Source organism: Rhodotorula paludigena (genome assembly GCF_050403205.1).
Source record: "Rhodotorula paludigena JCM10292 DNA, Rt_paludigena_JCM10292v1_ctg6, whole genome shotgun sequence".
Classification (NCBI taxonomy): Eukaryota; Fungi; Basidiomycota; class Microbotryomycetes; order Sporidiobolales; family Sporidiobolaceae; genus Rhodotorula; species Rhodotorula paludigena.
This window is the reverse complement of record NW_027481452.1, coordinates 127,533-155,263: the sequence shown is the minus strand read 5'-3', so window position 1 is coordinate 155,263 and position 27,731 is coordinate 127,533. Positions and strand designations below refer to the sequence as shown.

The 27,731-nt window shown below is 63.7% G+C and overlaps 11 protein-coding genes across 11 annotated transcripts; 7 read left to right on the top strand and 4 right to left on the bottom strand.

Moving 5' to 3' along the window:
- Positions 1 to 92: 92 nt before the first annotated feature.
- Positions 93 to 819, top strand: JCM10292_003067 (uncharacterized protein; the record flags this gene model as incomplete). Its single annotated transcript, XM_076646791.1, has 3 exons — positions 93 to 317; positions 544 to 649; positions 767 to 819. 3 exons carry the CDS (start codon positions 93 to 95, stop codon positions 817 to 819), a joined length of 384 nt encoding a protein of 127 aa, XP_076507552.1.
- A 534-nt stretch (positions 820 to 1,353) lies between these two features.
- JCM10292_003066 (NAD(P)-dependent oxidoreductase) lies at positions 1,354 to 2,809 on the bottom strand (the record flags this gene model as incomplete). Its single annotated transcript, XM_076646790.1, has 6 exons — positions 1,354 to 1,707; positions 1,774 to 1,924; positions 2,003 to 2,129; positions 2,188 to 2,322; positions 2,388 to 2,666; positions 2,743 to 2,809. The coding sequence occupies 6 exons, from the start codon at positions 2,807 to 2,809 to the stop codon at positions 1,354 to 1,356; spliced, it is 1,113 nt and encodes a 370-aa protein (XP_076507551.1).
- Positions 2,810 to 3,321: 512 nt separating this feature from the next.
- Positions 3,322 to 4,980, top strand: JCM10292_003065 (eS1 family ribosomal protein; the record flags this gene model as incomplete). Its single annotated transcript, XM_076646789.1, has 4 exons — positions 3,322 to 3,409; positions 4,072 to 4,709; positions 4,780 to 4,866; positions 4,933 to 4,980. 4 exons carry the CDS (start codon positions 3,322 to 3,324, stop codon positions 4,978 to 4,980), a joined length of 861 nt encoding a protein of 286 aa, XP_076507550.1.
- Positions 4,981 to 5,743: 763 nt separating this feature from the next.
- JCM10292_003064 (uncharacterized protein) lies at positions 5,744 to 6,032 on the top strand (the record flags this gene model as incomplete). Its single annotated transcript, XM_076646788.1, has 2 exons — positions 5,744 to 5,873; positions 5,953 to 6,032. The coding sequence occupies 2 exons, from the start codon at positions 5,744 to 5,746 to the stop codon at positions 6,030 to 6,032; spliced, it is 210 nt and encodes a 69-aa protein (XP_076507549.1).
- A 337-nt stretch (positions 6,033 to 6,369) lies between these two features.
- Positions 6,370 to 8,558, top strand: JCM10292_003063 (uncharacterized protein; the record flags this gene model as incomplete). Its single annotated transcript, XM_076646787.1, has 4 exons — positions 6,370 to 6,396; positions 6,584 to 7,594; positions 7,666 to 8,206; positions 8,269 to 8,558. The coding sequence occupies 4 exons, from the start codon at positions 6,370 to 6,372 to the stop codon at positions 8,556 to 8,558; spliced, it is 1,869 nt and encodes a 622-aa protein (XP_076507548.1).
- Positions 8,559 to 8,826: 268 nt separating this feature from the next.
- JCM10292_003062 (uncharacterized protein) lies at positions 8,827 to 11,926 on the bottom strand (the record flags this gene model as incomplete). Its single annotated transcript, XM_076646786.1, has 11 exons — positions 8,827 to 8,886; positions 8,955 to 9,085; positions 9,141 to 9,199; positions 9,259 to 9,394; positions 9,458 to 10,023; positions 10,083 to 10,151; positions 10,216 to 10,267; positions 10,336 to 10,702; positions 10,762 to 11,086; positions 11,152 to 11,763; positions 11,826 to 11,926. 11 exons carry the CDS (start codon positions 11,924 to 11,926, stop codon positions 8,827 to 8,829), a joined length of 2,478 nt encoding a protein of 825 aa, XP_076507547.1.
- A 1,059-nt stretch (positions 11,927 to 12,985) lies between these two features.
- On the top strand, positions 12,986 to 17,990 carry JCM10292_003061 (uncharacterized protein; the record flags this gene model as incomplete). The annotated part of the gene is made up of 8 exons (XM_076646785.1): positions 12,986 to 13,214; positions 13,369 to 14,081; positions 14,146 to 15,669; positions 15,727 to 17,357; positions 17,419 to 17,586; positions 17,651 to 17,772; positions 17,849 to 17,897; positions 17,960 to 17,990. 8 exons carry the CDS (start codon positions 12,986 to 12,988, stop codon positions 17,988 to 17,990), a joined length of 4,467 nt encoding a protein of 1,488 aa, XP_076507546.1.
- A 328-nt stretch (positions 17,991 to 18,318) lies between these two features.
- JCM10292_003060 (uncharacterized protein) lies at positions 18,319 to 20,887 on the bottom strand (the record flags this gene model as incomplete). Its single annotated transcript, XM_076646784.1, has 13 exons — positions 18,319 to 18,332; positions 18,391 to 18,536; positions 18,607 to 18,614; positions 18,689 to 18,839; positions 18,910 to 19,003; positions 19,070 to 19,159; positions 19,239 to 19,320; positions 19,376 to 19,517; positions 19,578 to 19,782; positions 20,094 to 20,110; positions 20,271 to 20,391; positions 20,470 to 20,595; positions 20,659 to 20,887. 13 exons carry the CDS (start codon positions 20,885 to 20,887, stop codon positions 18,319 to 18,321), a joined length of 1,425 nt encoding a protein of 474 aa, XP_076507545.1.
- A 545-nt stretch (positions 20,888 to 21,432) lies between these two features.
- On the top strand, positions 21,433 to 22,642 carry FOL2 (GTP cyclohydrolase I; the record flags this gene model as incomplete). The annotated part of the gene is made up of 5 exons (XM_076646783.1): positions 21,433 to 21,751; positions 21,826 to 22,020; positions 22,079 to 22,188; positions 22,248 to 22,420; positions 22,507 to 22,642. 5 exons carry the CDS (start codon positions 21,433 to 21,435, stop codon positions 22,640 to 22,642), a joined length of 933 nt encoding a protein of 310 aa, XP_076507544.1.
- Positions 22,643 to 23,666: 1,024 nt separating this feature from the next.
- Positions 23,667 to 26,104, top strand: JCM10292_003058 (uncharacterized protein; the record flags this gene model as incomplete). The annotated part of the gene is made up of 6 exons (XM_076646782.1): positions 23,667 to 24,391; positions 24,463 to 24,725; positions 24,791 to 25,521; positions 25,587 to 25,720; positions 25,788 to 25,957; positions 26,019 to 26,104. 6 exons carry the CDS (start codon positions 23,667 to 23,669, stop codon positions 26,102 to 26,104), a joined length of 2,109 nt encoding a protein of 702 aa, XP_076507543.1.
- Positions 26,105 to 26,786: 682 nt separating this feature from the next.
- On the bottom strand, positions 26,787 to 27,453 carry JCM10292_003057 (trafficking protein particle complex subunit 2-like protein; the record flags this gene model as incomplete). Its single annotated transcript, XM_076646781.1, has 4 exons — positions 26,787 to 26,951; positions 27,016 to 27,103; positions 27,169 to 27,235; positions 27,306 to 27,453. The coding sequence occupies 4 exons, from the start codon at positions 27,451 to 27,453 to the stop codon at positions 26,787 to 26,789; spliced, it is 468 nt and encodes a 155-aa protein (XP_076507542.1).
- Between the last annotated feature and the right edge of the window lie 278 nt (positions 27,454 to 27,731).

Here is a 27,731-nt window from a genome sequence, read left to right as displayed (position 1 = left end):
CCGCGTCGCTCCCGCCCGCTTTCGCCGTCCGTCCTTTCCCTCCCTCGCCACCTCTCCCAGAACCCGAATCCCCACCTCGCCCTCCTTTGACCATGCAAGCCGCCCGCCTCGCCGCCTTCACCTCGTGGTCCGACTGGCTCCAAGCCGGTGACCTCTCGTCGCTCCCGCCGCACGTCGCGCCGAATGCGACCTGGCAGTTCATGCCCGTGTCGCTGTCGCGCGTGATCCCCGACTACCCCGAGGACGGGGGCATCTCGGCGCTGCATTGGCTCGCATTCTTCCGCAGCTTGCCCGAGCGCATCGGGCGGACGCTCGAGGTGCGTTCAGTCGGGCTTTCGCGCCGGTGCTTGCCCGCATGACGGCCGTTGCTGATTTCGCACTTCTGCCGCTCGGCACGCACGATCAGAGCTTCGACATTCACCAGGTCGTCCAGGGCGACGACACGCTCGCCGCGCGTATCACGCTCAAGGCTCGTTCCTCTCCGTCCCTTGCCCGTCCGCCGGCCCGGCTTGCTCACCCTGCTCGTGTCCCTGTCGTCAACAGGGCCACATGAAGAACGGCGACGCCGTCACTCTCGAGGGATGCTTCTGGCTCACGTTCGCGCCGGGCACGACCGACATCGTGCACTGCATCGAGTTCCTCGACTCGGGTGCGCCTGCCTGCGTTTTCCTTTCCTCCGCCAGCCACACCCTCGCCCTTTAATGACCCGTCGTGCTTGCTGCCGTGCGTCCCGAGGCGAGGACTGACATCGTTATGAGGCGCGCAGCAACCTCGCTTGGGCACGTTGCGGCGGGCAAGCAGGCGGCTGCCGAGTCGTGAGGGCAGTCGGCGTGTGCGACGCTCAATCTTCCCGCTGGACCTTGCTCGGTCGTCTGTCGGTAATGCAAGTCTGTATGTCACTGTGCCAGCTGCAGTTCCACCAAGTTCTTTGACCGTTTTGCGGGTGAAGCGCTGGCTTCTCGCTCTCGTCGCGGCTCGGTCTCTCCGCTGCTTGCTCATTCCTGCTCTTGCGCTTGCTTGCGAGCAAAAGCTGCCAGCGCGTCGCTTCCTCCTTCGCGCCGTCTTCACCGTGCGTTCCGAATGCTGGATTGCGCGCTCGACGGAGGAAGCGGATAACGCAAACACCAGGAGCTTCCAGCGGGCTAGATCTTGTTCAGTATCCATTGCAAGTGATGCAGCCACATAGACAGCGACCCTATCTCGAGCGGGGAAAGCGAGGGCGAGAAGTGCGAGATCTTGGCGAGATTGAGAAGGCTGTCGTTACCCACTCACGTCTCGCTACAGCAGGGCTGGAACGCACAGAAAAGATGGAACGTGCCCCTACATCAGCTTGAACATGGTCAAGCGCCTGCCTCAGTTGCCCAGCTTGCCCGCCCACACGTCCTCATACTTGGGCACCTCGACCCCAGCCTCCTCCTCCCACGCCCTGAGCGCCTTGGTGTGGCACGCCCCAGCGTCTCCTCCCAGCGCCTCGAGCGCGCGCTCAAAGCGCCTCCGCACATGCGCCGGGTACCCGTCCTGCGCGCCCTCCCCACCACCGCCCGAGCCTCCGCCGCCGAGGACGGCGTCGAACACGCGCTCGTTGATGCGCAGGTCCTTGACGAGGAGCGCGAGGTTGTAGCCCGAGTCGTGCGAGCCCGAGAGGCCGTCGCGCGTCATGCTGTAGCGCGAAGAAAAGGTTTGCGCAGTCCCGACGTTGAAGGCGTGCTGCGCTCGACCCGGTCGATCAGCGGGCGGATGGGGGACGAGCCGGAGAGACTGAGAGGAACACACAGTCAGCGTGAGTGGGTCGACGCCGGCCTTCGCGCCGAGCACATAGGCGTCGAGAAGGGCGCAGATCTGCGAGGAAGCGAGGATGAGCGGGCAACTCCGGAGATGGCGGCAGCGCCAGATGCGCACGGCAGCAGCGGAGACATAGTTGTTGCTGTGAACTCAGTGCTCGTCAGAACCCCTGGCCTATAGCCGGGCTTCAGCAGGGACAAAGAGAGGTGCGGAAACGCACAGCGTCTTGGCAATGTGACCCTTTCCGGGCCCGCCCATGCGGAACACGTACTTGCTCGTGCACTTGAGCACGGGCATGGCCGCCTCGACCGCCTCGTCCTGCCCTCCGACGAGGAAGGTGACTTCGCCTGCGCTCGATATTCCGTCAGCACGACGGTCGGACGGGGACGCGCAGGAAGGGCGCACCGTCGCCGATGGCGCGGTCTCGCTCTTGTGTGACGGCGCTGTCGACGAGGGAGAGCCCATACTGCGAGCGGAGCTCTTCCTCCATCTTGACCGTGTTGAACGGGTCGGCGCTCGACGTGTCGATCAGGACCGTGCCTGCGTCGCCGCCGTGCAGCTCGCTCAGTCATGCGGCCCGCCTTCACGAAGCAGAAGGCACTCACCCGGCTTGAGGAGCGGGGCGATGCCCTCCTTCCCGAGCAGCACCTCCCGCACGGCATCGCCATGCGGGAGCATCGTCACGACGACGTCGCACTCGCCCCAGTTCTCCCGCGTGCCCCTCTCAGCGGCGGCATGCACGCCCTCGAGCGCGTTGACCTCGCGCACGAACTGCGCCTCGCGCTCGGAGGAGAGGTCGCGCACGAGGATGCGCGAGAGGGGCGCGGGCGCGGATAAGTGCGTCGCGAGGTGCTTGGCAAGGAAGTGACCGGCGTTTCCGAGGCCTGGGTGAGATGCGAGTCAGATGTGGGCGCGGGGCTGGCGCGGCTGCAAGTCGACTGGAAAGGAGGGGTGGCACACCGATGTAGCCGAGGGTCCGGATCTCTTTGGTAGGCGGGGCGCGGTCAGTCGATGCAGCAGCGGACATCATTCGTCCAAGGTCGTGGTCGAATGGAGAGGAGAGCGGGAGAGGAGCGTAGCAGAAGCCCTCTGGATCCCCACTTCTGGTTCGGATGGGTGGGAGGTGGGGCAAGGGAAATTGGTGTCCGGCAGCAGAGGGCGCCCAGTATAGCTTACGCCAGGCGACAGAGTGGCAACCAAGCAGGACAGCAACTCCGGTATGCACAGAAGACACAGCAGGATCTGCAGGGTGGACACTGGTCTAGTTGCAGGAGCAGTCGAGGCGGGAGCACCGCGAGGCACTGGCGGTGATAGCGATGCTGGTAGGCCAGCAATGCGGCGAGAGGGGCGCTACCGCGATCAGCAAGTGCACCACGGCACGAGATTGACTCGCAGGCCGAAGACACGCAGCACAGCCCTGTGCAAAGCTCCTGCTGGTGGCGAGGGCGAGCAGGCGCTCGGCAGCGGAGCGGTGAGCTGAAAGGGAGCGAGCAGTTTGTATGCCTGCACTCAAGTAACGGGAGCCCTGAATGTCCGTGCATGTACAGCTTTGTGGGCAGGCGGAAGGGCGAGCAAGCCGTCGAGGATGCAATCCTCGTAAGCGGGCGCTTGAAACGCGAGCAGGCGGGTGCGTCGAAGGGTGTGGAAGCCAGGTGTCGCTTGGTGCCCGGACTGGGCGCGAGAAAGAGGAGGAAGGGCGGCGACAAGGGGCGCGGCGAGCGAGCGGGGCAAAGCTCGCCCCGAAGTCGCGCGCTCGCGGCCAAGTCGGCCTTTGCTCTTCGCACCCTCGCCGCGTCTTCACGCCCGCTCCTACCTGCAGCCATGGGCAAGTCTCTTTCCCTCCCACCCTGCCCGCCGCCGCCCGCGCCCGCGCCCTGCCCGCAAACTCGACGCACAGAGCGAGCCCGACTCGAGCTCCCGCACCAAAAATCCTCGCACTCGCACCCCGCCCCGCCCGCCTCGCCACTCGCTGCCCCCGCCCTGCACCCCTAGCCGACTGGACGAACAGTTACGAGGCTGCTCGCGCAAGGCTCGCGCCCGCACGACGTGGCGTCGAGCCGGGGCGATGTGAGGGGGGGACCGCGCAGGGGAGCACGCCGCCGCACGCGAGCTGGCTAGCGCTTGCGCCGCGCTTGGCTGGCCTCGGGGGCGTGCTCGTGAGCAGCACAGGAGTGCAGAGGGCGGGCAGGCGCGGGCAGCAGGGCGCGCGGACGAGCACCGGTGTGGGCGCACCCCTTCGCCTCGGACCAGTCGAGCTGACAATCTCGCTCGCGCATCCCCCGTACACAGCCGTCGGTAAGAACAAGCGTCTTTCGAAGGGAAAGAAGGGCATCAAGAAGCGGGTGGTCGACCCCTTCACCCGCAAGGACTGGTACGACCTCAAGGCGCCGTCCATGTTCGAGACGCGCAACGTTGGCAAGACCCTCGTCAACCGCTCGTCGGGTCTCAAGAACGCCAACGACTACCTCAAGGGCCGCATCTTTGAGCTGTCGCTCGGCGACCTCAACAAGGACGACGAGAACACGTTCCGCAAGGTCCAGCTCCGCGTCGACGAGGTCCAGGGCAAGAACTGCCTGACCAACTTCCACGGCATGGACTTTACCTCGGACAAGCTCCGCTCGCTCGTCCGCAAGTGGCAGACGCTCATCGAGGCCCAGCTCGACGTCAAGACGACCGACGGCTACCTCGTCCGCATCTTCACCATCGGCTTCACCAAGCGCCGCCCGAACCAGGTCAAGAAGACGACCTACGCCCAGTCGGCGCAGATCCGCGAGATCCGGAGGAAGATGTTCGAGGTCATCCAGCGCGAGGCGTCGAGCTGCGACCTCAAGCAGCTCGTCCAGAAGCTCATCCCCGAGGTCATCGGCCGCGAGATTGAGAAGGCGTCGCAGGGCATCTACCCCCTCCAGAACGTCTACGTCCGCAAGGTGCGTCTCGTGGACCCCGGTGTCGTCATCGCCGGGACACCCCGCTGACTTCCGGCCTCCCCGCTCGCAGGTCAAGCTCATGAAGCAGCCCAAGTTCGACGTCTCGAAGCTCATGGAGCTCCACAGCGCGTCGACCGAGGCGGAGGTTGGTGCGAAGGTAAACTCGGTTGCCGTCCCCTCGCGTCCGTGCACCAAAGGCTCACCCTCCCTTCTCTCTCTCCAGGTCCAGCGCACGGAGTTCGTCGAGCCCCAGGTCCTCGAGTCGGTCTAAACCCCCCGACTTTGCCAGTTCCAAGGGGTCTCTGCGGTCTTTCGTCGTTGTTGTAGCCGGTTCATGCCCCCTGAGGCGGGTGGCTAGGGGGGTCGGCAATGCCAGCGCCCGTCCTACGGGGCGGGCGCCTGTCAATCTGTCGCGTCCTTGCGTGCGAGAGTGTCCTGGTGAATCGAGAGCGAGGCAGTGTAGTGTGAAAAGCGAGCAGCATGCGGTCATCTCTTCCGTCTCGCGCTGCTTCTCGCACTTAGGGATGCATATCACATGCAGTAGAGCATATGCAGTGCGTCCACGTTCCCGCCAGCTGTCCGGGACGAGAGCGAGCTCGCGCGACTTGTCGAGCGCAAGACGTCCTCCTGGTCAGGATTCTCACGACCGTGCGACTGTCCTGCTCTGCGTTCTTTCCCGCTCGCGCAAGTTGGAAACTGCCCGAATCGTCGGTGTTGATTGACGCGCGCCCCCTGTGCACGCGAAAACCGCTTGAAACGCTTCCACCTCATCGCCTGCGCCTCGACCGATCCGACGTAGAGCGCGGTGACGCAGGACGGACTCGCCGACTTGGCGCTGAGCGCGGCTCTCCTTCTCCTTCCTTTCATCACTTTGCAGACCGCCAAGTTTTGCACACACAACCATCATGGTGCGCCGCTCTCGCCTGCTTTGCCTGCTCCCGTCATGCGCTTCATGCTGACCCCCACATACCCCTCTCTCGCTCGCCTCTGCCCCTCCCTCGTCGCCCGCCCGGCAGTCCAACATCGAGTACACCATGTCGAAGGCGTCGAACGAGCTCACCGAGGACGCCGAGCGCAAGGGCGAGGAGGCCGTCTACCGCCCGACCGAGCACGACGGGCTCCGTAAGGACGGCCAGCCGGACAAGCGCGTCTCGAGCGAGCACGGTGCGTCCCATTTTCTCTTTCTCTCTCGTACTCATTCGTGCTAGGGACGTCGAGCTGATGGAGGACGCACCACCCACAGGCTTTGGCGGCGACAAGGAACTCGCGCACGAGGCCGGCGTGGAGGGCGGGAGCAAAACCGCCGAGGACATGGCGTACTGAAGGCGGTTTGCCAGCTTGACACATTGTGTACACGAAGTACCCTGTAGCGAAACAAAGCAGTGCTATTCCTGATTCACGACCGATGGCCGTCCAGATGGGGAGCATCGTCCGGAAGCCGAGACTGCCTCGGATAAGCCCGAAACGCTGTAAAGGACTCTCGGATCGAGCTAGACTCTGGCACGGTCGGATTGCGCGCCCGCTCGCAGCAATGTATCGCGGTGAGGCGAGCAGTAAGAGAGGAGCGGCAAGTCGCGACTTGCTCCCGTATCGGCGCGTCCACCTCGCTCGATTGCTTCGCTGTAGCCCAGAGGCGGTAGCTACCGGATTACTGAGCGCGATGCGCCTACCCAGGCTGAGCCGCGAGGTGCGCAATCCTGTCATCGCTCGGTCCGTTCGCCTCGAGGTGGGGGAAAGGCGATGGAGCTGCTCTCACTGCCGATGGGCCCGTGTGGGCGACGCGAGATGCTACTGCGCTCTTCTTGAGCTCACCATCGATCTCGTCGGAACGCCTCGAGCTGACCACTGCTCGTTGTCACCGCTCGGGCGTACAGGCGACTCGCACAGCGGCGCAACGCTACCAGCAACAGCTCGTCTTCTGCTGCCTGCTGTTCGCCTTCTCACCCAAGACGCCGACTCGCTGGCCGTCGGGGAAGGACAGCCTCGTTGTCCCCGAAGAGTCGACCTGCACCGCCTCGCTCTTCCCGACTGCTCCGTCTCTTCCCGCTTCCTCGGAGCAGGGCAGCCTGCCGCCCGGTCCGACTATACTACGAGACGACTCGAGCGGGAACATCGAGGCGGGGGCCGATGCGCTCACCGACACCCATGCGTCAAAGGCCGACTCGACGTCGTCTAGCTCACACCACTCGGTATCAAGCAGCAATATGCCCGTCAAAGGTTCGACGAGGCGCGATTCCAACACCTCGACAGGTTGGACCGTCACACCTGCTTTGTCGGACCCGCCGCCGCAAGAATCGCGAGCGAACCGGGTCGAGCGTGCGAAGGAGGCGGACAGCGACGAGGCGGAGCGCAACGGGCTCGTCTCGCTCGACGAAGGAGTCGGCAATCCCGCTGGCAAGACGAAGAAGGCTTTCTACGCTGGTCCCGTCTGTCCGACGACGGAACCCCTCCCGCGCCTGACTCCGTTCACCTACACCTTCTTCCTCCTGCACCTCCTCTACCTTGCCCAACTCCTTGTCTACAATGCGGGCGACTCGATCACACGCTCTCTCCTCGCCGACCCGCTTCCGCCACCGTTCGGATCCGCTTCGTTTCCCGCGCCTAGGCACCCAACGTCGCTCGCAAAGCGCCTCTCGCGCATGCGCTGGCGCGCGGCCTGCGCTTGGCGTCGTTGCGGCATTGCGGCGCTCTTGTGCCTTGCTGTCTCCGGCTCGGGATGTGCGTTCGGCGGGGCGGCGCTCTGGCAGGGCGCAGGCGCACAGGGGTGGAACGTCGCGCTGGGGCGGGAAATGGTGGGCGTCAAGGTCAGGCTCGCGACAGGACTTGGTGCGCCCGCTGCAGGCTCGAAGGGATGGAGGCCGTTGCGGAACGTGGTCGTGCTCGAGGTGCGCTGAGATCGTCGAGGAAAAGGTCGACGACATACTCGGCTGACTTTCTGATGACAACGTCTGTCCAGCTTATTCGTCTGCTCATCGTTTCCTTCGGCGCTCTCATGCCGCTATTGGTTTCTCTCAACCTCGTCCGAGCCTCCATGCCAGCGCCCGCATTCCGTGTGATGCAGCCGTGGCGGCGTTCGGGCTTTCACATCCCCACCTCGACCTTCATCTCGACTCTCGTCGTCAATCTCGGTTCCGACTTCCTCACGCTCGCACAGCTGGTGCAGACGCTGCTCGCCCGCTCCCCCTCGCACGGGTGGTTCCGCCTCTCGACCCTCGTTCTCCTCTTCCTCCTCGTGCTCTCCCTCGATGCGTCCGGCTGCAGGATGGACGACTTCCGTGACGAGCTCGACGCGGTCGAAACCATCGCCCAGGCTTTCCCGCCTCTAGAGGGCGTGAAGCAACATGATGGCAGCCATGAGTCGGACGAGTGGACCTGCAGCATCTGCTTCGAAGGAACCGCATCGCTCGACCCCGCCTATCGCCTCCCTCCCGCCTCGCCTGGTTTCCCTCGCCCGTTCGGCTATCGCTCGCAGTGCACGCTCCCGTGCTCGCATAGCTGTACGTCACTCAAAAATGTGCTGCTGTGCCCTCTCCGTTACTGACTGCGCTTCGAATTGCAGTTCACGCGCACTGCCTCTCGCGCTGGTTCACCCGCGTGGCCTTCTGCCCAATCTGTCATCGCTCCGTGCGGCGCCCTTCGACAGCTGCCGCGCCGTTGCAGGGCGAAGTCAGCACAGAGCTGCCGACCCTTCACTTCGAGTTGGGCAGCTCGAACTGGAACTCGCCCGGTGTGGAGGACGTCTTCCCGGGCGCTCCGACGGCTGCGAGGAGGGAAGGGATGGGGAGGCGGAGGACGGTGCAGCTTGCAGGACATGGCACGGGAGGAGCTGATGCCGAGAGAAGCGAGTGACGTTTCAGCGGGACTTGTGTGCCTTCTTCCTTGTAGCCTGTCGTCCTGTCCTTTGTCTTGACTATACCATCTCACGACACGTCTCCTTCGCATTACTTGGCGGGACAACAGACAGGTATTGCAGCGAGACTCGTAAAAACGAAAGGTGAAGTGCGGACGGATGGTGCAGTGCCATATCGTGGAGGAATACAAGCATCAAAGAGAGGACCACTGTACGGACAGAAGAGTGCAGAAGGACACGACGTGATAGAGCGGGATGAGGCCATTTCTAGTGACCCTTCTCCTTGAGAAGCTGCAAGCCGGCATTACTGCGCAGCACGGCCATGTTCTGCGTCAAGCACCGTCAGCGCTTGCGTTCGCCGCAATCAGCGCTCATTCGGCGAGGATGAGACGGACCTGCAGGCTGACTTTGCCCTTGCCCTTCTTGGTGCTGACCTCGAGCCCCTTGCCGCTCATGACGAGCTCGTACTGCTCGCGCGCCTTGGCCCACTCTTCGCGCGCGTGGTACAGCCGGCCGAGCTCGTAGTCTAGTACGCCAAGCGGTCAGACCGAGCCTGGTACCAAAGGAAGAAAAGGACATACGGGCGAACCAGACGAGGTGGTGGTCGTGCTGAATGTCCTTGCCGTGTTTGAGGACATTGCTGCGGACAAACTTCATGTCAGTGCGCACTTGAGAGAGCGCGAAACCCTGACGGCGCACTTGAACGAGATGAGCGCCTGCTCGTCCGCCTCATCTTGCGGGATGGGCGACTTCTTCGGGCGAGGGACGACGTGCGGTTCGGGGTGGGCGATGAAGCGGAGAATGATGCCGCGCAAGAGGTGTGCGAGGCAGTAGTCTGAGTCACGCAGAAGGTCAGCTTGGAGCCCGCTGACCAGCGTGCAGAGCCTTATCAACGCACCGTCCCAGAACTCGTCGCCGTTCTTCCCGTACTTCTCCGGCTCCTTGACGGCGTGGAGCTCGGCGAGGACCTGCGACACCTGGTTGAGGTGCTCTTCGAAAAGGATGAAGCGCGGGCTGAGGCCGAGGCAGTTGAGGACGTAGGCAAGTTCGATACCGGGAAGGGTGAGGCGGTTCCCTTGCGCGACGAACTTGCGTGCGCGGCGCGCGACAAACTTCTCGAGCGGGATCGACTTGCCCGCAATGCGCTGCATGAGGTCGGGCACCTGCGCCATGGTCGAGTTGACCTTGTCGACCTCGAGTCCCTCCTCGTACTGCGTCGTCGCCTTGGCGTAGGCATAGATCGCCTTGGACCAGTTCGACTCCTTGTCGAGGATGTTGAAGCACTCGTACCCTTTCATCCAACTCGCCTGCGCGAGCGAGACGAGCCCGAGGTCCCAGTAGCAGATGTGCCCGAGCTGGATGTACTCGCGCTGCGCCTGGATCGCCGACCGGAACGACTTGATCGCGTCCTCGAGCAACGTCTCAGTCGAGTGCAGCCGACCAGCGAAGTAGAGGAAGAAGATGCTGCCCAAGGAAGCGGTGTGAGCGATCATTGAAAGAGCGGAATAGCAAAGGCAATGTACCCGCCGGGATACCGGTCGAGTTCGTAGTGCAGGATGTTCGCTGCTGTCGGGATGTCGACGCCGCCAACACTGCAGACGCGAGGATGAGCCGAATGTCCAGAAAAAGAACGCGAAGGGCTGAAACAAGACTCACGGCAGATAATTGGCAATGACGAGGTGATGCATGAGCAATACCATATCACAGACTGTAGCAGGTAGCGCGTGAGTCGAGACCGTGCTGAGGTGTGCGAGGCTCAAACAGGAAGCAACGCACTTGGTCTCCGAATGCCCTCCTGCTCCGGATCCAGCGACGAGTCCTTCACACCGGCCGTCCACCCTCCGGCCTTCATGAGCGTAGCGAGGGCCCAGTCGCGGTCGCCGGTGAAGCCAAAGACGTCCATGATCTTGAGCACCGTGCTCGGAAGCAACGAGAGAATCAATGAGATCATGCCGTTGCCGAGTCGCACGCCCGAGCGGAAGTCCTGGTCGATTGCCGGGTCCTCTTCGCCATCGGTGTACTCAGCGTCGGTCTGCTCGATGTACTTGGCGAGCGTGCGGTAGATGGCATAGGCGTTGCGCATGTTGAGCGCCTCCTTGAGGAAAGACAGGAAGTCGCCCGAGTAGATGATGCCAAGAACAGCCTGTTGGAGCGATTTTCAATCAGCACGGTGGAATATTACCCCTTACAGGAAGGACGCACCTTGAGCAGTGTGCATTCCGCAAAGACCAGCTCGGCATGTCGCTGCACAAGCGTCATGCTCTTGATTCCATGCACAGACGCGGAGCCCTTGGCGATGCTCCCGACGCGCTCCAAGATGCCAAGGTCCTTCTTGCGCGACAAGTTGGCGATGTGAATCGAGTCGCGGCAGCACTGGATCGCCGCCTCGAGGTCCTCGGGCTCAAACGTCGCCAGCGACTTGATCGCTTGGATGAGCGAGTATCCGACCGAGTAGTACAGTCGGTGATCGCAGGCGGAAAGGCAGATATCTTCTGCTTCAATCATCCTTGAGGACATGAAGAGGTGCCTGCATGTCAAGCGAAGCGGTCAACAAAGGGCTCTCGATGCGGACGCCAGGCGCAATGCACGCACATGGCCTTCCAGATGACCGAAATGTCCTCTTTGATGTCGGCTTCGGTGAGCGCGACATCCTGCGCCGTCAACTCGCTGAGCTTCTTGCCGCACTTAGGCCGCAGCTGGACGTCTTCGTCCATTTTGGCGACTGCCATGCGCGCGGCCTTGCTCTTGCCAGGTTTGCGCACCTCGGCGCTGTCGCCGTCAGAGGCAGTTGCGGGTCCGTCGTCTGCATCCTCGAAGTCATCGTCGTCGTCGGACGAGGCGGCATCGCCACTGTCCTCCGTCGCTGCAGCGACGCCCGCAGCAGCGACGCCCGCAGCAATTGCGCCTGCCTTTGTCGCTGTTCCCGCTGCGCTCGGCCCGCTCGCCGCAGGCAGCGGTTCGCGCCCCACTCCTCCCGAGACCGAGGAGCTGCTCGACCTGCGCAAGCTCCTGGGGCGGGTCGGGACGGCTGCGTCTGCTGCTGCTGCGCCGTTCAACTCGGTGGCCGAGATGACCGACTGGGCGCGCCCGTTTGGCGAGGCGGCGGTTTCGGGCGGGATGGAGACGATGCGGGAGTTGGGCGAGGCGCTGTTCTGCGGGAAGCGCAGGTCCGACGCCTTGACCTTGCCAGTCGAAGACGAAGCTCTGGGGTGCACTCGACTCGTCAGCGGCTTTGACGCGAGCTGCACGGCGAGAGCGAGACGCACTGAGATGCCGACGTCGCAGATGAAGCAGGGTCGGACGGTGCAAGCGATAGCGAGTCGCTCGTGGAGGAACTCGAGCGGGACGAGCTCCTGAACCAGCCCATCGTAGCTCCGGCAGCGAGAAAAGAGCGAGAGATTTCGTCGCGGCTGAGCGGAAGAGAGGGTCCCCGCTTTCCCAAAGTCGCCGGCGACGTCGACTGCGGCGCCTCGCGTTTCTGCTTGCTGCGGTGCCGCCACCGTAAGCATACGCTAAGCGGCTAGTAGTCATTACAGGGCTGCGTGTCTCGGTGTCAGGTAGGTACAGTTCCGCCTCTTCATCATGGCAGACTTGTGGCAGACCGTGCGGAGTCTCTACTGCAAAGCATCCCCGCCCGTGTGCGGAAGAACCAGTACAGCGTCAATGCTTCAAATGCTCCCCCAACTTGTTAGCTTGCGCGATGCGGCAGACGCAGGGATGCGCTGTGAGCAAGCCGTTAGCGAGTGACCAGCACTGAGCTGGTGAGGCGTTGACTGGAGCGCTCTCGCTGCGCGTATGGGTCGAGTGCGCATTTTGCCTGTAGAATGGCGTCCTGCGAGGCTAGGGCTGGCAACGTAGGATTCGAGCAGGGAAAGTTGCGGCTATGCGGTGGCAGCAAACCGCGAACAAGCGTTCACCCGAGAGCGACAGCGCAATCAAGCGTCCACAGCGATCCGACACGACCAGAGCACTGGCCTGCTGGGGTCGATGGCCAGCAGGTAAGGCTGCGTGTATGCAGTTCGAAGCGAGCCGCGAAGGGGATGGCAACCAGCGCGCTTGTGTCACGCCAAGCGCGCCAGTCACTGCACAGGAGCTTGCTGCAGCGAGCACGCGCCTCACGCAAGCGGCCCACGCTGCCGAATCGGTTCGAGTCGTCGACTGCATGTCGCAAGTCGGCGGAGAGTCGGGTTCGGCAGTTGGAAGGAGGCGCGACTGTGCTAGCTCGACGCGCACAGTAGTAAGCCGCCGAATGCTCTGCTCGACAGACTCGCTAGCGGAGCGAGTGGAAGACGTCCGGAGCAGAGAATCGCCGGCTCAGTTCGTCCCAACCTCGCTGCCGCCGCTGTCTACACGTGCCGGTGCTGCGAGCTCTGCTCGAGACCTAGAAGCGCAGCAAAGCTCGAGCAGACGCGCTCTCGACCGCGCAATGGCGCGCGACGACGAGTACGGTCGCGGGAGCAGCAGCAGCAGCATGCGGCGGGACCCGTCCGGCCACGGCAGCGGGAGCTACCGCGACAGGAGCCCGCCGAGGGGCAGCACGGCAGACGCGTCGGACTACTACCGCGGCTCGCGCAGCTCGCGCGACGCGGGCTACTCGCGTGCTCGTTCGCCGCCGCGAGACTCGTACTACGACCGCAGAGAGTCCGGACACGGCTGTGAGTGCCAGCCTAGCCTCAAGGAGACCTCTTTGAACCTCTCAGCACTTTCACTGACGCGCTCTGTGCTGTTCCCGCCGCCCTCGCCTGTGATCTTCGTCCTGTCCGGCCCAATGTTGACTTCTCGGGACTCGCGCGTATCTAGCTGCTTCAGGCCACAGGGGCAGCTACGACGACGACAGATACTACGAGCGCCATCGCCAGCACTCGCCGAGCTCGTCTCGCCGGCGCTCCCCGTCGCCGTACGGCCGCGACCCTCCTTCGCGCCGACGTTCGCCTTCTCCCCGCTCGCACCGCCACGCCGAGCCTTCTTCGTCGTCTTCTGCATATCCCTCGTCGACCTCGCGCATAGTGGACGGCTACGACCGAGACCGGGACTCGTACCGCTCCTCGCGTGACCTCCCATCAGCGTCAAGTCGCGATGTCAGGCGGTCCTCCATCACCTCGACAGGGAGCGACAAGATCGCAGCCCTTGCCAACGGCGGGTCTCCGAAGAAGCGCGCGCTCGATGTTGGGCCCTCCGCCTCGCCATCGCTCTCTCGCGCTCCTCCCAGTCTTCCTCCCCCTCCACCGCCTTCGACTCTCCCTCCGCCACCGCCTTCGACACGTCCGCCTCCGCCTCCCCTCGATCCCGCCGACATGTTCTTCTACAAGCCGCTCAAGACACGGGACTACCGCGTCACGTACGACCCTGCGTTCGACAACAGCGTGATCAAGAAGAGCAAGAAGCCGACGATGCGGTACGATGGCGAGGGAGTGCAGGACGCCGGCAAGGATCCGCGCACGGCGGACAAAGCCGCGTACAAGAAGGGGCTGGCAGCGTCGAAGAGGCCGTTGTGGAAGAAGGTAGCTGTTGTGTCGTGGACGGTACGTCAACCTTTTTGACTCGTGCGCTAGTACTCTCACGCTGACAACAGGGCCTCTTGCGCAGTACGACAAGCACTCGACAGGTCCTCCTCCACTCGCTCCTCCTTGCGCCATCCTGGTCACCGGTTTCCCTTCAACCACTCCTTCAGGCGCGCTCACTGCGCACTTCGGCTCTTTCGGACGCATCGAGACCCAAGACGTCAAGTACGACCCGGCGACTGGCGGAAGCCTCGGCATTTGCTGGATCAAGTATGTCGACGACGTCCCGCGCGAGCTGCACCCCGATCGGGAAACGCGCGACCGATATGAGCGCAAGCGGCAAAAGCACGAGGCGCAGGACGGCGGCAACTCGGCCCGCGAGGCAGTGCAAAAGGGCAACGGCGCCAAGGTCGGCATGGCGATGCTGCGAGCTGAAGAGGGCGTCAAGGTTGTGCTGGACGGCAAGGGTGAGCTGTGCAGGGCGGCGGTCAAGGCGGAGCTCGAGCGGCGACATCCGCCGAAGCCCAAGCCCCGACCCCCGCCGCCTCAGTCGACGAGTGCTGCGCGCCCGTCCTCTTCTCTCTCCAGCATTGCCGCTCCCGCTTCTCTTCCTGCCAAGCCTCCGCCTCCGTCCGTCCCACCCCCGCCTCCCCCTTCTCGCAATCCGCTTCCGCCTCAGTCCGACGCCGCAGCCGATTCCCGGTCTCCGTCCGTAGCCCGCTACGGCACGCCGACGGGTCCGCGCCCGCTGCGTCCGGGCGGAACCCCTTCGTCCTCATCGTCGGCACCCGCTCAGAGCGCCGCCGCCGCTACTGCGACGCACATCTCGCTTCCCTCCATCCCCGTCCCTCCCCTCCCCGTGCGCGGCGCTCCGCCCTCCGCATCGCGCATCTCGGTACCGTCCATGCCCATCCCTCCACTCCCGCCTCGGCCGTCGACGACCCAGCTGCTCACGCGGCGCGAGCGCGACCGCGAAGAGCGACGCTTGTCCTCGCGCCGCGACGACGACCGCTTTGCGTCGCGCGACCGCTCGCGGGGCGAGCCGCGCGTCGGGAACGGCGGACCGAGGGCTCCGGGCAAGAGCAAGAGCATGGCTAGTGCGATCTCCGAGGCCGTCGAGGCTGCCAAGCGGCGCCTCGCCGAGCAGCACAGGGCAGCGGGCTTGCCGGCCAAGCCGGGGACGCGCAAGAACCCCGGTGACGGCGAGGAGGACATGGAGATGTCGAGCGACGAGGAGGCTGCGGCGCAGAACCGCAGAGGAGCGGCCGATAGCGCCAAAGACGGGGGCGAGTCGAGCGGCAGCGATGACGATGACGGGTCAGGCGACGACAGCGATACGGTCGACGCGCGGGATACGCTCTACTTCCACCACTCGCCGGGCAAGGCCACCCTTCGCCATATCCTTCCACGCGGCATCGCACCACGCGGTGCCATCGCATGGCAGGCGAGCAAGAAGGTCCTGCTCGAGAAGCTCGCCGCCAACGGCAAGTCGTACATCTGCATCGAGCGCGAGCCGTTCGGGCGGCATCGACTCGGTCAGGGCGGCAAGATGGCCGTGCCGAACGGCGAAGACCTCGAACACCACTTCCGCCATTTCAACATCGACCATGTGCGTTTGCCTGTTCCTTGCACAGTGAAAGCGCAGTGCTGATCCGCTTGCTCGCAGTCCTACGCCGACGCCGATGGCTGGTACGTGACCTTCCAGGACGACGATTCCGCCAAGAAGGCCTACGACACATTGAACGGCCGCAAATTTGCCGGCGCCGCGCTGGACCTCACGCTCTGCCCGCCCGCCTCGAAGCTGCCGACACCGTCGTCGAGCGCAGCCAGCGTCGGAACGACCAGGTCTGCGCCGGCAGGGTTGTCGCGCCCGGGCCCCGCGCCCGCACCTGGCAGCCAGCTCGAAGCGATCCTGCAGAAGCTTGCCCGCCCGCCCAAGGTGCGAAAGGAGTCGGGCTGGACGAACGACGAGCTTGTCGAGGAGGCCAAGGACCTCGTCGTGAACGAGCTCCTCGAGGCTTTCCGCAACGACATCACGGCGCGCATCGTTCGCGGCAAAATCCAGGACCACCTCACAAAGTGGGACCGCGCCGGCGCACCCACGTCTGCGAGTGCAGAGCCTACCGTCAAAGCCGAGCCTATCGAGACGCCTGCGGTCAGCGTTACCATTCCGCCTGTCAAGAGCCTCTCGTCCTTATCGTTCGCCAAGCGCAAGCCAGCGCAGGCAAACCGGTCAGACGAGCAAAAGCCGCCTCGACGCGGTGCTGCGACCGGCGCAAGTCGGCTCTCGTCCGAGGCGCCATCCGAATCGCCCAGCTTTGCGGCAGGCGCGAGCGATGACGAAGGCACGCCCGCGCGATTGAAGAAGAGTGCTCCCAAGCAGAAGAAGCCTCTTCCTCGCGTGCTGTCGGCGAGCGAGGACGAGGACAGCGACGACGAGCGCGCGGAGCGCGAGCGGGCCAGGAAGGCGGCGGCAGCGCGCAAGAAGGACAAGACGGCCGCTGCAAAGCGTCAGCGTGCGACACACGACTACACGAGCAGCGAGGACGAAGACAAGGTTGTCCGCCCCGCCGAGAAGGCGTCGGTCGACGTCGCGGACATTGTCATGTCGCCGTCGCCCGACGACGCTGTCGCATCCGGGGTCGACAAAGCGATCGACAAGCGCGACAAGGCGACACGAGCTGCAGCCAGCGACGCGATGCAGGTCGATGAGGACTTGGCCGCAGTGAGGGCGGTCTCGCCATCTCTGCACGGCGCTTCAGATCGCGAGGAGGAGGCGAAGCCCGCGGCGAAGAAGGCCCCTCGACCGAAGAAGCCGGTCAAGTCGGCGCGGCGCATGCGCGTCGCGACGTCTGACCCGTTCGAGGCTGGCCTTGCCGCCGACGAGGAGGACCTGTTCTACCTCAAGCTCGCGCTCGAACGCTTGCAGGTGGGCCAGGACCTGCATCCGACCCCGCCGCCATCCGACGACGAGGCGCCGAAGCACTCGACAGGCTCGGCCCGCACCGAGGGCTTCTACACGATCACGATCGAGGAGAAGATGGCGAATCGCCCGGCAACCAAGCAGGCCAAGGCGGCGGAAGCGACTGCGTCGGCGGGCAACGCCGCCGCATCAAGCGTCGCCGTGTCCCGTCTCGCTCGCGCCAACACTCGTGGCCTCGTGCGCGGCATGGAGCTGCACAAGAAGGTCACGGCGACCGACACGGACGTGCTCAAGTTCAACCAGCTCAAGACGCGCAAAAAGCAGCTCACCTTCTCCCGGTCCGGCATCGAAGGCTACGGGCTCTTCGCTCTCGAGTGCGTGCAGTGTCTTCCTGCTGGTCTCGGTGCAGCTGCTCACGCCCTTGCGCACGCGCAGGCACATTCCCATCGGAGACATGGTCATCGAGTACGTCGGCGAGCTCATCCGGCAGCAGGTCGCCGACCGGCGCGAGAAGGCGTACGAGCGGCAGGGTATCGGTAGCTCGTACCTCTTCCGTGTCGACGAGGACCTCGTCGTGGACGCGACGAAGAAGGGCAACCTTGGGTGCGCATCCACCCATTCCGCATCATCTCGCGTCCCCGCTTATCCGGAATTCATCGTCTCGCAGTCGCCTCATCAACCATTCGTGTGCGCCCAATTGCACTGCTCGTATCATCACGATCAACGGCGTCAAGAAGATCGTTATCTACGCCAAGTCCAACATCGAGCCCGGCGAGGAGGTCACCTACGGTGCGTCCCGCTTCCCACGTCACGAATACTCAGGTCATGTCCGTTGCTGGAGATATCTTACCCTGTATCATCGCAGACTACCACTTCCCGATCGAGGAGGACAACAAGATTCCCTGTCTCTGCGGGTGCGTATACGCCCTTTTCAGCAGGTCGGAATTGCGACTGACATTCCTGCACTCACACGTAGCGCTCCCACCTGCCGTCGCTATCTCAACTAGTCCGATGTGCCCTCTCTGCGACTGTCTGTCATCACGATGGCCTCCAAGCTCCGGTCCAGTTCCTTCTTCCCCAGCATCTCTCCTGCAGTCCCTCGCTTCTTCGTTGTTCTTTGCGGTGTACAGGGGTCGTGCACATTCTGTAACATCTTGTCCTGCATGCATGAGCTGCATCTCTCGCTTGCCGCAACGCCGAATCGTACCGTACAATCCAGAGAGCTCGAACGTTGGATCGAGAACGACACAATGACGCGCTACGTCGCACGCGCCCGCTGCGAGGCGGCTAAGGGAAACACGCAGTAAAAGCCCGCAAGAGAGGAGGAAAGGCTAGCTAGACGTTGTAGACTGCGAGTTATCGACGAGTCGGTCGATAGCCTTCCCCTTTGAAGAGGCGCATACGTACCTTTGACGTAGTTGATCTCGAAGTGAGCCTCAGCGAAGGCCGCCGGGTCCTGTACAGCCGCTACACAGTCGGCATACGCCGAAGTGTCTCCCGATGAATGGCTGTTGAACCAGATCGCCGTTTGACCAGCCCAGGTCCCGCAGGTTCTGCGCAGAGGGCCAAATTTGTATGCAGGGTCAGAGGCGCACAGCAGAGGAGTAAGAGGAGTAAGTGTACGTGATGTCCTGCAGGAGAAGGAGAAGGGTCAGACTGAGAAGGTTGACGAGAAGCAATGCCACGACCGGTGGTCAGGACGCACGAAAGTAAGCATCTGACTCCGGAAATACTTCTTAATGTCGCACATCGACCCTTGCCACGCAGCAACCGGGATGCCCCAGTTCTGCCAGCGCGGCTCGCCGCTGGCAACATCGGGCGGGATGGTGGCTCGGGTCCAGCGCCAAATCGATATGCTTAAGGACACGACAGCGTCAGCCACACAAAATAAGACAATGGGCAACCAGACGGGGTGGAGCAGCGCACCGAGTCTCGGCGAAGAGGACTGCAAAGACACCACCGCCGGCTTCGTTGAACCCCTTCCCGTACGACTCAGGGTTGTAGTCCTGCACTGCGCAGCCTGGAAGTGCCGAGAAAAGAGTCAGCTACGCGTGCAGTATTGATGAGACCCTTGCGGAGAGCTGACCCGATCCATTCGCGAGACAGTGAGTCCGGGAGGTCGAGCGACTCCCGGTCTGAGGCACCGAGTCGTTGCGATAGCAGCCGGCTGTCGTGTCTGCGCCAGACAATTGGGTCAATAATCGGCGTAGGGGCTGTGTCTATTGAAGAAGGGGAGGTTTGGTTCCTAAGCGTACGGATGTTGTACTGGTTCCAGGTTCGCGAGTTGATCCCTTCGTAGATGTCGATCTCTGCTAGGTCGGGCCACGGGTCGGCGTACTGCACGCTCTAAGCATCAGTAGGGCATTCATTCGCCCAAGGGGGCTCGGCGTACCGTCCAGAAAGCCGGCCAGACGCTGGGTCCGTAAGGGGCATGCGCAAGGTCGACAAGGATGAGCGAGCCAGGCTCGTAATCCTCGATCGAGCTGATCCGGACTGAAGCACGACCCTCGCCGCGCGCAAGGGCAGAGCTCTTGCTATGTGCGCTATGGGGGTCAATAAGCGGAAAAGGCAGGAAGACGGGACGGACAACTCACTCGATGGAGAGAACAGCGACGCCGTCCTCCCTGACGTACGCAAGGCTCTTCTCCACAGCATAGGTCCGGTCGACGTACACGACCTGACCTTGAGTCGGATCCGTATCGTTCCAGAACTTCCACCCGTCGAAAAAGGATGCACCCTGGTACGCGCGCCTAAGGATTGGCGTCGCGGCAGGCTGAGTCGGTGCGGCAGAGGCCAAGGCTGTCGATATTGCTGTGAGTAGGCCGACGCAATGCAGCAAAGGAAGAGGACTTGCAGACTGTTGCAACGCAGCCGCGCCCCTCGTAGCCGATTTCGAATCTGTCTTCGCACTGCCAAGCACAGCGACCATTTGCACAGACTGGGACTGCATCAGCCGGCGCAAAAGGGTTGCAGTCGGCGACAACAGAGCAGGCTCGCGCGGTGGGCGTCGAAGTCGCCGTTGTTGGCGAGGCGGATGTTGTAGACGTTGGAGCTCCATCGGGCAGGTGCGTCGACGTTTCGAGCGAGACGCAGCCGTCACCGTTACTGACGTAGCCAGTCCGGCAGCCTGCGCGGGCGGAAACACGAGTCAGTCAAGCCGCTGGACATGAAGCGAGAGCGAGGGGAAAGAAGCGACTCGCGCCAGCTGCAGGTTCCATGCGCGCAGTAACGGTCCGCAAACAAAGGAACGTTGTTTGAGCAGTCCGAAGTGAGGGTGCACTTCGCACCTGTCGGTGCTGGTGTCTGAGCGGAAGTTGTGGTCGAGCGCGTTGTGGTGCGAGACAATGTGGACAAAGATGAAGCGATGGACGTCACAGAAGTGGAAGGAGCGAGACAGAGGTCGCCAGACTGTGTGAAGCCCGCGCGGCATCCTATAGGAAGTATATCGGTCAGTGCCGCAGAACAGCGGGAAAGATTCGGACTGACGCCATTCGCAGAGACCCCTGCGGCAGTAGCGGTTCGCGTTGACCGGTACGTCGTTGGTGCAGACAGCAGTTACATCGCATGTCTGCTCGCAAGCTCCGCCGACGAGCTGGTACCCAGCGTTGCACTCTGCCAGCGTGGGACAGAAACCCAATGAGTGACGTGAGGCGGGAGAAGAGAGGATGCACGCACCCCAGATGCACAGCCCGCGCTTCTTGTTGCAGCCAAAGTGCGAGGTGCTCGGGCCGTGGTAGCCGACGGTCTTGCAGTCGGTCGTGCTCGCACAACGCACAGTCTGGCGCTTCTCGAAGGCCGGCGGCGCAAGAGGTGTAGCGCCTGTCTGCAACGCAATGGGACCCGCAGCAATAGGGCAGACATAAGTCCCTGCTGCGAGCAGCAGGGCAGCCGTCAAGCGGTGCATCGGGCGAGACGAGCGAAGCGGCAGATGAGAGAGCAGAGGTAGAGCAGCCAGGGAGACGTGCTCAGACGAAGCAGGACACTCCTCCTGCCCAATGCAAGTCGACTCGAGCATTCAACGGAACGCGGAAGTCCGGCGGGCAGAAGGAGGAGCGATCGCGAGTGAATGGAGAAGCGAAAGGTGCGTGCTGAACTGATCGCGCTTGAGCCGGCAAGGCGTTGTTCTAGCGTTCTAGCTCGTCCGACGCCCAAGCAGCCCTGTCTCGTTCGGACACGTGTATTGATTACCGCGCAGCGGGGTTTGGCTGCCAGCGGCCGACCTCATCAGGTCAACGTTGGGTGGACGAGGGGAAGAAGGCGAGCATGCGTCCTGCTGATCCAGGCAGGTCGCTGGCGCAGTATGCGATTGCTGCGAGACGCGCTGCTTGTTCTCACGGAAGCACAAGTCTCGCTGAGAGCAAAGTCGCGAAAGTGGAGGAGCCGAAAGCACGAGCGAGCGGGAAACGCTCTCGCTCTTCACGCTCGACTCGCTGCGTTTCCAGAGACAAGATGGCCGACGATCACGCCTCCGCAGCGCCTCTCAAGCTGCACCACCCGTCCCCACTCGCCGCCGAAGTCGCGTTCTCGCCGCCGTCCTCTTCGTCGTTCGCTCCGTCGTCGCACACGTCGCTGCAGCACGAGCGCACGCACGCCGCCGCGCAGCGCACCGAGGCCGAGGAAGACGCCGACGAGCTGCGCAGCTTCCGCGAGCTCGCGCTGCAGCGCCAGCGCGCCATGGGCGGCGGGTCCCAGTCGAGCTCGTTCGAGCCGTTCGTCGGGTCGAGGGTCGGGAGCCCGATCCCGGACAAGCACGGGCTCGGCTGGCCAGGTGCGTGCTGCGAGCCCTGTCCGCGAGGGAACGACGGTTTCGCTGAACGTTCGCTTCGTCTCGTCGTCCTGCAGGCAAGGGCACGCTAGACCGCCTCAACGCGACTCCCGAGGAGACTGCAGCCCGCCAAAAGAAGCTCTCGGACGCGGTCAAGGTACTGCTTGAGTGCATCGGCGAGGACCCAGAGCGCGACGGCCTGCTCAAGACGCCGGAGCGGTACGCAAAGGCGCTGTTGTGGATGACCAAGGGCTACGAGGAGCGCTTGCCAGGTTCGCTACTTTTCCACGCGTTTGAGAGCGCCGTCCCTGACAGCCGATGTGTCCGCAGACGTAATCGGCAACGCCATCTTTGCGGAAGACCACGAAGAGATGGTCATCGTCCGCGACATCGACATCTTCTCGCTGTGCGAGCACCACATGGTCCCCTTCTCTGGCAAGGCGCGTTATGACACGTGCCGTGTCGTCGTGAAGCAGACTTTGACAGCCCAAATCTGCAGGTCTCGATCGGCTACATCCCGAACAAGTTCGTTCTCGGGCTGTCGAAGCTGGCTCGCATCGCCGAGACCTTCTCGCGGCGACTGCAGGTGCAGGAGCGCTTGACGAAGCAGATCGCAACTGCGATTGACGAGGCCATCCGGCCCATGGGTGTTGCCGTGGTCATCGAGGCGACGTGAGTCCGCTTGGCCTTGCAAGCTGGATGCTATGCCATGAGATCGCCCGTGTTCTTTCTTCCAGTCTGACGCCTTGCGCTCGCAGCCACCAGTGCATGACCATGCGCGGCGTGCAGAAGCCGGGCGCGACGACCATCACGTCCTCGATGCTGGGCGCGTTCCGCCGCAGTGACAAGACACGCGCCGAGTTCATGGCGCTCATCCGCTCGAGCCAGCGGTAGTCTGCTCGACAAAAGTTCATCTCAAGCGCCCTGCATCGCCTCTGCCAGCTTCTTCAACCGGGCCAGCACCTCCGCATCCTCGCCGCATCTTTCCGCATTTTCTGCCGCATCCCCTTCGTCATTCAACCGATACCTGCATTTGCGCATGCACACACAGTGCCTCCAACACGGCCTGTTGTGCACCCTTTCACCGTCATACCCGTCCTCGTCCTCAACGAGTCGTCGCCGTTATCCATTCCGTCGTCCGTCCGCCCTCGTCGTCCGTCTGTCTGCGTCCCCACCCTGATGTCGTATCTGCCTCGCCGTCGTACTCACCTGCGCGCTCCACCGCGCTGTACCTCAACTGTACCCTCACACTCCCATTGCAACGGCGATCCTGTCGAGCTCGTCTCAATGTTCAACGGGTCCTCTCTCGATTTCCTCGCGCGGGAGCCCGTCTGCGACTAGGCCCGGATGCTCCATCACATTGTGCACGGTAGAGAGAGCACGGTCACCCGCAAGGTCGGGCTTGGGTCCTTCCGTGCTCGGAACAAGAAGCATGTCTCAGAGCAAGGAGGAGCACAAGCTGAATGCGCGGTGTTGCGGGAGTGTGGCGAGTGGCGTGCAAAGGCTGACTCTGTCAGTGTCTCCCTGCGCTAGAGACACCCGCCCATAGAACAGGGCGCCTGGCCGGGGGCTCGATCGCTTGACGAGACGCACGGCGCGAAGTCTCGACGCGTCGCGCCGCTCGCCCGCACCCTCTCCGTCTCGTCTCGTCTCGCTCGTCCCGCAACTCGGCCGCGCAGCCCGCGTGCAAGTCGCAAGGCCACGCAGCCCGCGCACCCGCAAGCTGGCGTCGCTACTCCCGCTCGCGTCGGCCCGCCCCCTCTCGCCGCCGTCGCCCTCGTCCCTCTCTCCCGCGCACTCGCCGACGCCCTCGGCCGCGTCGTCGGCCCGCTCCCAGCCCGCCTCGCCCAGGAACGACGCAGACGCCTTCGACCTGGCCTTCAACTCGCGCCGCCGCCCCGGCAAGCGCACCGCCGCCATGCCCGCCGCCGGATCCTCGTCCCGCGACCGCGACGACTACGACGCCCTCCCCCAGTACCTCGAGCCCGACACGCCCATGATCGGCACCACTGGTCGCCATCCCCGGCGACCAGGCGGCGGCGGCGCAGGCGGAGATTCCGGAGGAGGGCTCCTCCCGCTGTGGAAGCGGCCACGATTCGTCGGGACGTTGCTCGTCGCCGCGCTCGTGACGCTCCTGGTCCTGCCCGACGGGAACCGCTCGCGCACCCACGCCGCCCTGACCAAGGCCGGCGTCCCGCTGCCGAACGAGCTGCCCGAGCGGTTGCAGGGGTTTATCGACTATCTCAATTGGGACGACGGGAGCAACGACCTGCGCTACGTCCCGCCGCCCATGCCCGAGCCCGAGGACGAGGACTTTGGCCTGCCCGAGTCGGACGCCGAGTCGGTGCACACGTTCGACGAGCACAACGGGCAGGTCTACGTCGCGCCGCTCAAGACGTTCAAGGAACCCGTCAAGCCGCACCCGATCCTCACGCTCATCAAGCGCGCCGAGGCCGAGTGGAACCACAAGGTCCGGCGGCAGAGCAAGACGCTCAAGGAGGCCGTGCAGGAGTACCGCAGGCGGTATCGCCGCAACCCGCCGCGCGGGTTCGACAAGTGGTGGGCTTACGCGCGCGCCAACCGCGTCATCCTCGTCGACGAGTACGACCAGATCCACCACGACTTGCAGCCGTTCTGGGCGCTGTACGTTCACGTCCCGTCTTGCCGCTTCATTATGCCACAGCTCACGCTTCTCTCTCTCGGAAACTCCGCAGCGACCCGGGTGACCTGGCGCACCGTGTGGCCGTCATGGAGGAGCGCGAAGAGACGTTCACGATCAAGATCGCCGACGGCAAGGTTGCCGAGACGGGCGAGCAGGCGTTCCTCCGCCGCGCAAAGGACCTGGGCGACCTCATCCGCCGCTTCTCCGCCTACGCGCCCGACGTCAACCTCACATTTACGCGCCACGACCAGCCGGCGTGCCAGCTCGACTACTTTCACCGCGACCGCATGGTCGAGCTCGCCGACTTGGGCGACTGTGCGTCTATTCCGCTAGGCTCTGCTCGCTGCTCCAGCACTGACAAACTCCGTTCACCTGCGCAGACTGGAGCCCATCCGACTTCTTCCATGACAGCAACCCTTCGCTGTCAAACTGGGCGATCGGCTGCCCGCCCAACTCGCCGCTACGCCAACTCGAGACGGCCATTCTCGACGGCTACTTTGACGAAGGTGAGGAGACGCCTCCCGCCGACGAGCTCCTCAAGAAGTTCAAGGAGCAGTACGCGTCCGACGAGCGCGCCAAGGGTCGCTCGTACATCTACGATCACTCGAAGGCGATGGACATCTGCCAGCACCCGGAGATCATGAATCTGCACGGGTTCACGTCCGTGTCGGGCACCGACCCGGGCCCGCTCGTCCCGCTCTTCACGTTCGCCAAGACAAACGTGCACTCGGACATCCTTGTCACGCCGCTCGAGCAGTACTCGGACACGTACATCGGGTACGACCCGGATTGGGAGAAGAAGGACTTCAACAAGCTCATGTGGCGTGGGTCGACGACCGGGATCGACTTTTACGTCGAGCACGACTGGAAGAACTCGCAGCGCGCGCGGCTCCACTTCCTCACCAACTCGGTCGAGGGGTCCAAGGACGTCCTCGTCGCCGAGGGCGAGGACGCCGTGCGCGAGCAGGCGTACCGCCTCACGGGTCTCAACCACGAGTACATGGACGTGTCGTTTGCGGGCGGCCCGGTCCAGTGCGATGAGGAGACGTGCAAGGTCATGGCGGAGCTCATCCACTTTGACCAGACGATGGGTCTCAACGAGGCGTACCGCGTGCGTACTCCCGTCCCTTCTCACTGCTCCCTGCCCGGCCGCAACTGACATTCGTATCGACGTAGTACAAGTACGTGATGGACGTCGACGGCAACGGCTGGTCCGGCCGCTTCCACCGCCTCATGTCGCAAAAGGCTTGCGTGCTCAAGTCGACCCTCTTCCCCGAGTGGTACGCCGACCGTATCCAGCCGTGGCTTCAGTGCGTCTCGCGTCCTTCTCTGTCTCCGCTTTCGAGCTCTCGCACTGACGGCGAGCGTGTCGTGCAGCTACGTCCCCGTCAAGGTCGACTACTCGGACCTGTACGACATCATGACCTTCTTCCGCGGCACGCCCGACGGCAAGGGGGCGCACGACGAGCTCGGCAAGAAGATTGGGCTGGCGGGCAAGCACTGGGCGCGCGACCACTGGAGGAAACAGGACATGGCGGCGTACATGTGTACGCTCTCTCTCGCCGCCCGGCCTCGTCGTGTCCTCCGCTGATCCCGCTTTCTCTGCAGTCCGCCTGATTCTCGAGTGGGGACGGTTACTGCACCGCGGAGAGGACGACGGCATGTCGCCCGACTTTGAGTTCGACGCCGACTGATCGAGCCGTCCACACTCCCTCCTTCTGCTGGGTTTCGCCGTTCTGTGTGTCATGTGCCGTACCCGTCTTGTTACACCATGATCCCCCTCTTCGTCACGCTCCTCTTCACGCCCCGCCCCGCTCCGTCACGCAAAGACACTCCCCGCCCCTCCCCCCATCCTCCTCTCATACGCATGCAACCACTTCGCCCACTTCTACTAGCTGTTCATACCCCATCTCCCACTTTCATCGCTAGAGCTTCTCACTTCCACGGTTTTCACCCTCGCATCTGTTTCCCCTCTGTCCAGGGTCCCTCACGCTGGTTCATCGTGCAACAAGTCTATTCCACGCACAGGGGCAGCCAGAGGAGAAGTCGCATGTAAGCCGCGTATCTGTCAAGAGCTCCAGGGAGCCTCGCGGAGCCTTGTCACTATGCGGCTCGAGGTGGGTCTGCGTCGTGCTGGACAGACCCGCTCGTCGCGTTGAGGAGAGCAGACGCGGTTGTCGTCCTCTTGCGAGGATGCAACACTGCGCTGCTCGAGTGAGGCGCGAGCGGGTCAGGCGGGACGTGCCGAGGAAGGGGAAGGATGAGAGGGGAGGGAGGACGTGGGAGAAGCAAAAGGAGCTACCGCGTAGTCATTACAACAAGGGTGAGTACTGCTGGACAACGAGTCGGACTGATGATGAGAGCTTGTCGGAAGGTCTAGTCGCCGCCCGCTGCAGGCGCGCGACCCGCGATGGCGGCCATCGCCGCTGCGAATTTGCGGCTGCGTATCGGCGCGGCGAGCACGGCGGGGTTGTCCGACTCGGCGGCGGTGAACGGGTTCGACAGGTGCGCGATGTAGGCGTTGTGGATTGCACGGAAGATCTGGAGGACGAGCGATGAGCGAGCGCGAAGAGGTGCGAACGACCGGAGGGGAAGAGGGCCGCACCGTCTTGACGTCTACGTCGCGGATGACTGCGTCAGCGAGCGCGAGTGCGAGGACAAACTTGATGCGCGTGTTGGTCTGGTAGCCGTACCTGCGCGAAGCTCGAGATCATCAGCGAGCGAGCACTTCGAGTGCAGCGGAGCCGGCCGGCCGTACACGGCGTAGTCCTCCATCGCGTAGAGCAAGCCGAGGTACGACTCTGTCGACTTGGCTGCAGGGGCCTCTGCGCGCCATGGAGCGAGCCGAGGTCAGCGGGAGGTGGGGAGGAGGAGGGCACGACGAGGAGGACTCGCCTCGCTCGTCGAAGAAGTCGAGCGCCGTGTGAGCAGCATAGTGCCACTTGAGGTCTGCGGTCCCGCCCTGCCTCTGCGAGTACGACTCGAGGAAGAGCGGGTTGCCTTGTCGTCCGAGGACTGCGATGCTCAGGACCGCGAGCGACATGGCGTGCGCCAGCCCCAAGCCTCGGTGCAAGCTCTGGTCAGGTCAAGCGTACGACTGCACACAGCGCGCGCGAATCGGGGAGGTTCAGGGAGAACGTGCGAGGGCGAGCCGCAAGCGGAAGCGCTGTTCGGGGAGTGAGAATCCCTTTTGTCGCGCTCGGCCTTTCAGAAAACAGCGCACGGCGAGCACTCGCATACGAGGCAGCAATACGACGGGCCAACTTGCAGAAGGCGTGATTGAGGGCAACAACAGGGAGGGCACGAATACACAGCACAACC